General features: G+C 39.8%; 1 protein-coding gene across 1 annotated transcript in view; it reads left to right on the forward strand.

Moving 5' to 3' along the window:
• The window catches only part of STPG4 (sperm-tail PG-rich repeat containing 4), a 15,666-nt gene extending 6,366 nt beyond the window's left edge, over positions 1-9,300 (forward strand). The window contains exons 4-5 of the mRNA XM_023734564.1: positions 8,156-8,220; positions 8,455-9,300. Of these exons, the coding sequence (XP_023590332.1) occupies positions 8,156-8,220; positions 8,455-8,524 (135 nt within the window). The 3' untranslated portion in view covers positions 8,525-9,300. The remainder of the gene's footprint in view (positions 1-8,155; positions 8,221-8,454) is intronic.
• The last annotated feature ends 429 nt before the right edge of the window (positions 9,301-9,729 follow it).

Raw genomic sequence — 9,729 nt, forward strand, 5'->3', positions numbered from 1 at the left:
ATATGAGTTGGAACCGACTTGACGGCACCTAACAACAACATATATATATATATATATACACATATGAAATTTGAATGTATGTGTGTATGTGCGCATATGGTTATCTATATCTGGCCCTTCCCAAAAAGGATTTGAGGTGGCACTTTAATTTTCACAATAACTTTTTTTAATCAAGAAATAATACATTTTCACTGTAGAATATATGTTCAAAAATGGGACCATCCCTCTCTCTCTATACAATTTTATGACCTGCTTTTTCAACCCTAGTGCCGCAATCATCCACGGACCCTCGGCCACTCTCCATTGTTCCTTGATGATTTTCTCTTCCTTTGCTCACAGGCACGCTCTGCACTAAACCAGTTGCCGCTGAGTCGGCTCTGACCCATTTCAACCCCAAATGTGTCAGAGTAGAACCACGCTCCACAGGGTTTTCAGTGGCTGATTTTTCAAAAGTAGATCACCAGGCCTTTATTCGGAGAAGCCCCTGGATGGACTTGAACCACTAACCTTTGGTTAGCAGCCGAGCAAGTTAACCATTTGCAGCACCCAGGGACTCCCTGGGTGAACCAGGGACACTCAGGGAGAACCACTACCTCTTTCATAATTCCGACACACACGTAGATGATATTCCACCAGCCTGGCTGCTCAGGTTCTTGAACTCTCTTCTACCCTACCTCAGCCATTCGCTCCTTAGACTTTTTTTTTTAAGACCTATCATTTCAGCCCTCCATAGTCTCAATTATATGTATCCTACTCTTCGGCCACCTTCTCCTATCCTTCCACCTCACTCCCTCTGTATCTCAACCCTACCAATTCTTCCATTCCCCTCAATCTCTAATCCATTGATCCTACCACCTTTTCACTGCTTCTCAACTCCTTGATGTTCTCTTTTCCTTCCTTGTGCATAGTCAGTCATTAGATTAGGCCCTACATTTACCCTCAATTCCCTTGCCCAGATGACTCATCTTACTTGTTTGGCAAAGCCCCAACCCTGGTCAGATATTACTCTGCTTACTTTGTACATGCATCCATGTAGCTGAATGACTGGTCCCATTTAAGTTCTTCACCTCAAGTGAAGTGGACACCGAATGGACTTCTCTAGTCCTGTCACTCTCCCACTCTCCAAGGTGGCTTCATATCACCATCTCCCTCTTCAAACCTCTAACACCTCCTCCCCAATCCTCATTCTGGGTATTTCTTCTCAGCCCTTTTGCTGGCTCTGCCCCTTCTCCTGACCTCTTAATGTTTCAGTGCCCCTAGCACCCAGACCTCTGCCCCATCTACACTCACTCCCTGGGTGATCTCATCCAGTCTCAAGGCTTTGAACACTATCTATGGTTGATGATTACTGGATTTATATCTCCTGCCCATACATCTCTCTTGAGTTCCAGACTTGTATATTCAACTGCCTTTTGGACTTCTCCACTTGTCTGTCTAATCCAGTTTCTCAGCCTTGGCAGTATTAACATTTTGGGCTGGATAGTTCTTTTGGGGGCATTTTGTTTTGTGCATTATAGGATATTTAGCAGCATCCCTGGCCTTCATCAACTAGATGCCAGTAGCACTCACCCCCGTCCCCCACCAAGTTGTAACAAACAAAAATGTCTCCAGACATTGCCAAATGCCCCTGAGGGTCAAAAGTGGTCCCTGTTGAGAACCACTGGGACCCTCACAATGTGGGTTTGACCTGCGTGGTTTTTCTCAGAGTTGACAGGTCTGTGGTGAACTGGCTTCATCCTTGACCTCGTCTCGTACTACTCCCTCTTCTTTCTTCCTGCCCCAGTGGCCTTCTTGCTGCTTATTGAACACGTCACTCACTCCCACCTTAGGGTCTTTGCACTGGAACTTCCTTCTTCTGAAGTACTTTTATCCCAAATATCTTCATGGTGCACACCATCTCCTTCTTCAAGGCTTTGTTCAAGTTTCACCTCAATGAGCCCCATTTACAATTACCACCCGTAATCCTGATCTTCCCTACCCTCTTATTTTTTTTTCCTTAGCACTTATAGCCATTAAATATACTATACAATTTACTTTTACTTCGCATTTGTTATTTGTTGTCTGTCTCCCCCCATGAGAAAGAAGCTTCATGAAGAGATGCATTTTTATCTGTTTTGTTCACTGTTATGTCTCTGCATCTAAAACATCCCCTGGCAATGAATATTTGTGGAATGAGTGAATGAATGAACGATTACTCAAGTGTCTGAAATCAGGCTGGGGCTTACTGTTTCCTTGTAAGTGTGATTACCTTTGTGTGTTGCTCATTGCTCTTGAAAAAATACTTCTGTGAATTCCTCAAGGCCTAAGATGACAATGTGTTCCTCCAGAGAAGATTTGCTTTTGGTTCTGCTAATATTTAGGAGAACTACCAGTCTGGTACCACTTTACATGTGCTGTTAACATATTTGTGGGTTAACCCAGTGATGTGAATTTGGACTGGAAACCATGAAAGGGAGCAGCCTATGGTTACAATCTCTTGGGGATGAGTTTCTTTACCCTCTCCAAATTCTGCCTAGTTCCAAGGCAGCTCTTTCTATAGTCTCCTGGCAATGGGGTGAGGTGGGAGGGTTTACTTACGGGAAGTACTCTTTTAAGGTTTTAGCTTCCTGTAGGCAAGGCTCCCATTAGACGCCCAGGCTTTACCCTCTGGGTCCCTCCAGGGCACTGAAGCCCCTCACACCCAGCTCTATCTCTTTGCTGAGTTTGGTCTGGACCAGCAAAAATCCTCGGGGCAAAATTGAGCCACTAACCTCCCTGGATTCTTGCTATTTCTTGACTAGGGGTCTTAATATTCTTTATTATCTTGTCAGAAATTTCATGGTTTAATTGTCTTTAATATTTTATCCCTTATTTCTAGTTGTCTGTAATGGGATATTCATCCAAACAACCTAGCCTGCCAGCAGAAAGCCAGAACATTTTTTTTCTTAGCAATATATTGTGAATCTTTTCCACCCATTATGCATTCTTCTGTGCATCATTTTTAATAGCCACAGAGTATTCTACTGTATGGACATACCCTAATATATTCAACCATCCCCACAGTTGGTCACAGAAGTGGAATCGTTGGTGGAAAGCGTATGTAAAAGTCTAAGACTTTTGAGATGCTTTGGCAAAATGCCCTATAGTGAGGTTGGACTATTCTGCACCTCTACCTTGCAGAGTATAAGTCTGGTACCATTTTAAAATGCCCTACTCATATTTTCAACTGGAACATGGACCAAGTGATTTAAAAGGGAGGTTTAAAGTATAAGCTTAAAATCAACATGCTAGGAGAACTTCAGGGCCTCCTGAACTCAGCTAAGTCTGTGCCAGACAGAACATGATTCCTCAGTCTCCCTACATTGAACAGACAGGGAGAAGACGGTGATAGAGCCCCAGGCCGTCAACAGTGAATCAAAGTGAGCAAAGTCATTTAATCTGAAAGTAGGCAGAGTGCTACCACTGTGAAGATGTAAAGGAGTTTCAAGAAAACTCTGACCACCAACTGTCTGGCTTCAACACTCTTGCATCAAAGTGTAAAATGGGTCATATTCTCTTACAGAACTAAAATATATATTCTAGCTTTAAAAATGAGCAAAACACACGAACTAACAATTCACAAAAGGGACGTGACTAACTAAAAAACAAAGTGATGCCTGGCTTTAATAATTACAAAAGGAAAAATAAACCAGTGAGATATAATTTTTGATCTAACAGATGATCAACAATTTAATTTTGATGATACTCATTACTGGCAAAGGGGATACAGAAACAGATATTGTCAGCCACTGTTTGTGTGGTTGGAGCCCTGGTGGCATAACGGTTAAGAGCTTGGTTGCTAACCAAAAGGTTGGCAGTTTGAATTCACCAACTGCTCCTTGGAAGCCCTATGGGGCAGTTTTACTCTGTCCTATAGGGTTACTATGAGTTGAAATCGACTCAATGACAACGGGTTTGTTTTGTTTGGGGGCGGGGGGGGAGTTTGTATGGTTACAAATTGATGCAAACATTTTAGAGGGCAATCTGGCAATTCCTAGCAATGTTTTAAATGCACATAGCCTTAAACCCATCAATTCCACTGTCAGGAATTTACCCCGTGAATGGTCTTTAAAAAGTGCAGAGAGATATTTGTGTAATACTACAGCATTGTTTATTTTTGTATTTAACTAGAGGACTAGTTAAATAATGGTATATCCGTAAAATGACATACTGTGCAAAAATAATGAGGTAAATCTTTATGTGTTCATATGGAAGCATCTCCTCAATATATTAGTAAATGAAAAATAGACCAATATTTATAGCATAGTTCCATTTGCATAAATGAAAACAAATATACCTATATATAATGTTAAATACATACTTTTTTTTCTTGAAAGATACTTAAGCAATCATTAACAGTGGTTTCCATTGGGAAAGGACTAAGGGTAAGGTAGAGACAGAATTACATGAATTTTTAAAAAATCTTTCTATAGATTTTGAATTGTTTTTAATGTGCAAGTAATATTCTTTTCCTATCATGCTCCTTTGTAAAGAAATCAATTCTTTTTCCAACTAACATTTTTCTTTTAATAGTTTTATTTCTTTACATTTTCCATTTAAAAAATTATTTACTTCCTAGGTTGGGAAGACTGCAATGAAAATTATCATTAAACAAGTAAAATTTAAAATTACTAGAAGCTTCTGTCCAAGTTAGCTTTAGCATTGCTTGGAAGAAGAAGCTCATGTAAAAGGAAACCAATGTAGTGATTCTGCCTCCACTCTCCCATGTCTGTTTTAGGACAAAAGGAGGTAGCCAGATTGGAAAGGGTGCCCCCGTTAAATTGTTCTTGTTGTTAGGTGCCATCGAGTCGGTTCCAACTCACAGCAACACTATGCACAACAGAACGAAACACTGTCCGGTCTTGCACCATCCTCACAATTGCTATGCTTGAGCCCATTGTTGCAGCTACTGGGTCGATCCATCTCATTGAGGGTCTTCCTCTTTTTCGCTGATCCTCTGCTTTACTAAGCATGATGTCCTTCTCCAGGGACTGATCCCTCCTGATAACAAGTCCAAAGTACTTGAGACGTAATCTCGCCATCCTTGCTTCTAAGGAGCATTCTGATTGTACTTCTTCTGAGACAGATTTGTTTATTCTTTTGGCAGTCCATTGTATACTCAATATTCTTTGCCAACACCACAATTCAAAGGTATCGATTCTTCCTTGGTCTTCTTTATTCCATTAATCAGGGAATGAATCAAAGGATCCATTTTAATGTGTTCAAAAGACATTCTTGAACAGCTGATTGACAGACTGAGGTTGAATGGAAGCACAGACGTTAAAAATCTGGCCCGTTCATTGACCTTCGTTAGCTGTGTGTATAGCTGTGATGGTATCTTGGAAGACATGTTAATTTGCAGAGTGCTCATGGCAAGATAATAGCAGGTTGACTTTCTACTGAGCAAGGTATCAGCAGAAAAGGAAGAGCCTTGTGTCTGAGAAGGGGCTGATGAGGAATGCTGTGGGTCCCTATGAGTTGGAATTGACCTGAAGGCAACTAACAACAACGTTTATGGTCTGGATTCTCAAAATGTTGTTACAGCAACACAGAAGATCCCAATAAATAAGGGTGACTTTTTCATATCCCAGTTTTCTGACACTGATGGTGTTGGTGCAACATAGCTGAATTAAGTACCCACACTGATATCATCCTGCCATTTTTTATGACTCCAAGCTATCGCAAGATGTCTGACTGCCTATTCAACATGGATTGAAACATCTACAACTAGAATCTGGTATTTTTCTGGGCACATTGTCTAGATTCTCTGAGTCTCTGAAGAACTGAGAAGCATATGTGGGAAATAGAAAAGAAATCGAATAGTTATATATTAGCCACAGACCCAAGGACAATGGAGCCACCCAGATAGTTAGCAACCAGTTCAGCGATGCACAGAGCGACCGTCTCTTATGTAAGGCAGCTGACTATTGAAGACTTTATGGAAAAAAGTTAGCCCTTTCAGCTATATTAAATAGCAAAGAATGGCCAATGCCAAGTGAAGTAGGACAAATATAGATGCTATAGTAACCAATATTCCTTTCCAGACTAATGCTGTCTAAGAGTTTTTCCGTGAGCACCTCATTACAGAAGTCTAATGTGGATTGCTAAGCAGAGATGAAGAAACAACTGCTTTAAGGATGTTTCCCCCTCCCCCAGTTCTTCTTTCTCCTCTTGTTTGTGTCCATGTGTGAGTGAGATAGATGGATGGATAGATAGGTAGGTAGGTAGATAGATAGATAGACAGACAGACAGGTAGGTAGATAAATAGATAGACAGGTAGAGAGAGATGGATGGATGGACAGACAGACAGACAGGTAGGTAGATAAATAGATAGACAGGTAGATAGAGAGAGATGGATGGATGGACAGACAGACAGACAGGTAGGTAGATAAATAGATAGGTAGATAGAGAGAGAGAGAGATGGATGGATGGACAGACAGACAGATGAACAGACAGACAGAAAGGCAGAGAGACAGAAAGACAGACAGATAGAAAGGAAAGGAGCATAAAGCATATATGTACAGTTTAAAGTCAATAGAAGGCAAGCACCTGTATGTAACCATCATCAAAGTAAAAAAATAGAAAGCTGCTGGCCCCCTAGACAGCCCCCTGCTTGAAATACAAGTTTGTATGCTCCTGTGGTATGATACAATAATACCAGTGTTTCTGTAGTGTTTACTATGTCAAGTGAGCAAATAACGGCGCAGGTGCACCAGGACAATGTGTGTATTTCGTCATAAAATGTGTTTACTGTTACCATCACTGTATCCACAAAAAGCTGCCTCTGCAATCAAAGTTGTGCATTTATATGTGAAACACAGCTGCAGGGTGAAATATAACAGCTGAACTTCCATGTGGCAATTATGCCAGGATACGGATGCCTCATTTTCAACAATGGCAGTATAGTACTTAAAAATCTAATTTAAAGATAATAGGTTGTTTACCTTGGGAAGGATACTTCCTAGGATCTTCTGTAATAACATAGCTTCTTCCTGCTAGCTCCTTCAACATAGGAAGTTCTGGAGGTCTGGCCAGTCTTCTCTCCACTTCTCATTCTCCTTCCTTCTTTCATTCTCTGCACATCTCTCTCTCTCCACTTACTTCTCCTATCTCAGGGCTAGTATCCACAGACCCAGGGACAATGGAGCCACCCAGGTGTCTAGCAGCGAGCTGAGCAATTAGCAGAGAGACCGTCTTATGGAAGGCTCTTTCTTCTTTAAATACCCCCCAGTTGCTCCCTTCAAGGAAGCCCTGCCTTCCTGAAAACCAAAACCAAACCAAACCCATTGCCATCAAGTCAATTCTGAGTAGAACTGCCCTACAGGGTTTCCAAGGAGTGGCTGGTGGATTTGAATGGCTGACCTTTTGGTTAAAAGTGGAGCTCTTAACTACGGCACCACCAGGGCTCCACCTTCCTTAAAGCCCAGCTCAAATCTCATCATCTTTACTGTCTTTAGATCACTCAGTTGGATTTAATCTTTCCCCAAAATTTCCAATCTCTCTCCTAGCACTGATGACGGTGTTTTATGTTAGAATTGTCTATGTAGGGAACTTTTCACTCCTGCCAGTCAAGGGCCATATCTTTCTTACCATTGTATTCTCCACCCCACGGGCACAATGCTTTACCCATAGAGCAGGCTGGCGATCAAATGGATTTGGTGAATATGGTACCTTTACAGCAGTCTTCTATGCAGCATCTCAGGCATACAGTGATAAAATTCATCATGAAAAGTGAATATGTGTTGAATGTTTTGAAGCTCCACCTTTGAAAAGGTACCTTTCCCACTATTAAAATAGAGAATAAATTATATAATGTTGTATGGTCATAAAAAGGAGCCCTGGTAGTGCAATAGTTGAGCGCTTGGCTGCTAACTGAAAGGTCAGTGGTTTGAACCCATTCAGCAACTCCGAGGGAGCAAGACCTGGTGATCTGCTCCCATAAAGATTACAGCCAAGAAAACACTATGGGGCAGTTCTACTCTGTCACATGGGATCGGCATGAGCTGGAGTTGACTCAATGGCGCCTAACAACAACAACATTGTCATTAAAAAAGGATTATGAATAACAGATAATAAAATAAAGAGACCTTAAGACCTGTATTAATCTGTTTTTGGTGTCCTTGTCCATTGTGTGTAGACAGTTCAGCTTTCACCAGGACAATACGATATTCTTCCTGCACCGGTTCCCAAGTACTCTTCCAGGTAATCATATACTTATTAGTTAAGTTACTTTTAGTAACTGTGTGCATGCCTTTCTACTTACATGCCTAACAACCAATACCAATGTCTTTTAAACCTTATTTATGCCCATCATATCCAGATTAGCATTTCTGAGTATTTAGTGAAAGATAGGGAATAATGTTAACGAAGAGCCTCACTTTAAAAAATAGATGTAGAAAGTCATATCTTTTTCTTCCTCTCTCTTTTTTAATGTAGGGGCTTCGTATTTCGTTCTACAGTTCCAAGATTCCCAACAGGCTGTTTCATTCCTGTAAGTATATTATAAACAATTATCTCATGATGCATTTGATGTTTAAAATGTGTAGTGGTTCTTTTTGATATATCAAGATTTTGCTCATCATAGTAGATAAACAATGAATGATTAATGCACTTGATTTAAAGTCTACCTGAAGACATGCTAGGGATTTCAATGCAAGTAACCTCGATCTGGTAAGTTAAAGAAGATAATGTCTGCTCCTTCATTCTCTTCAGGTCTTGAGTCAAACATCGCCTTTTTGGTGAGGTCTTCCCTAGCCATCTATTCAAAATTTCCTGTCCTCCTTCCCTGGTTTCTTTTTTTCTCCATAGCATTCATCACTGTCTCATAAATTACATTTAAAAAAGTACTTATTCTGTTTTTATCTGTCTCCCCCATCAGAATGTACAATTCCTAAACGCAGGGATTTTTGTTTCGCCTTATACACCTAGCACCCAAAAAAGCGACTAGGACATAGTATTTGTCTAATTAATTAAAAACATCAGATATATTTAACCAATTATTATATTAGCAACAAAAAGGAAGAGTATCTCTGATTTCTTTCCCTTCAAAAATGTGAAAATGTTTTTCTGTTTCTAAAAATTTCCAAATACATATACATGAGTTACGATAAACATGAACTCTTTTAGGTGAGTAACTAACCAGTAGGATGTCAAAAAGAAATGAATAATCATATAAAACCATTTGAAAGAATGAGAAAATATACAATTAACAGTTTAAGGTGGTTCGATGGGCTTATAGTTATTTATTTGTAATTGGAAACTCAGCCAAAAAAAAAAAAAAAAGATCATATAGCAAACATCTAAAAGAAGAATTGAGATAACTGAACAGAGCTCAAAAGCAGACCCTAGAATATATAAGATTTTTATATTTGATAAAGATGATGTGGCCAGCCAGTGGGGAGAGGAAGGCATATTTTGTGCTGGAACAGTTGATTACATAACTTGGAAAAATCAAGTTAGATTCTTACTTCATACCACATATTAAAATAAATTCCATATTGATAAAGAATGAAGTACTTTTGAAACTATAAATCCAGGAGAAAATATATGAACATATATCTAAGGTGGACTTTCTGAGCATAATTGCAAAGAAAAAAGTGTTAGATTTGAATACATAACATTTAAAAATTTTTTGTATGTCAGAAAACAGACTGTAAACAAAGGTAATAGGCAAGTAAGTGCAAATTAGGAAAAGCATAAAAATCTGTAGGA

This window comes from Trichechus manatus, unplaced genomic scaffold (assembly GCF_000243295.1).
Source record: "Trichechus manatus latirostris isolate Lorelei unplaced genomic scaffold, TriManLat1.0 scaffold00005, whole genome shotgun sequence".
Lineage (NCBI taxonomy): Eukaryota > Metazoa > Chordata > Mammalia > Sirenia > Trichechidae > Trichechus > Trichechus manatus.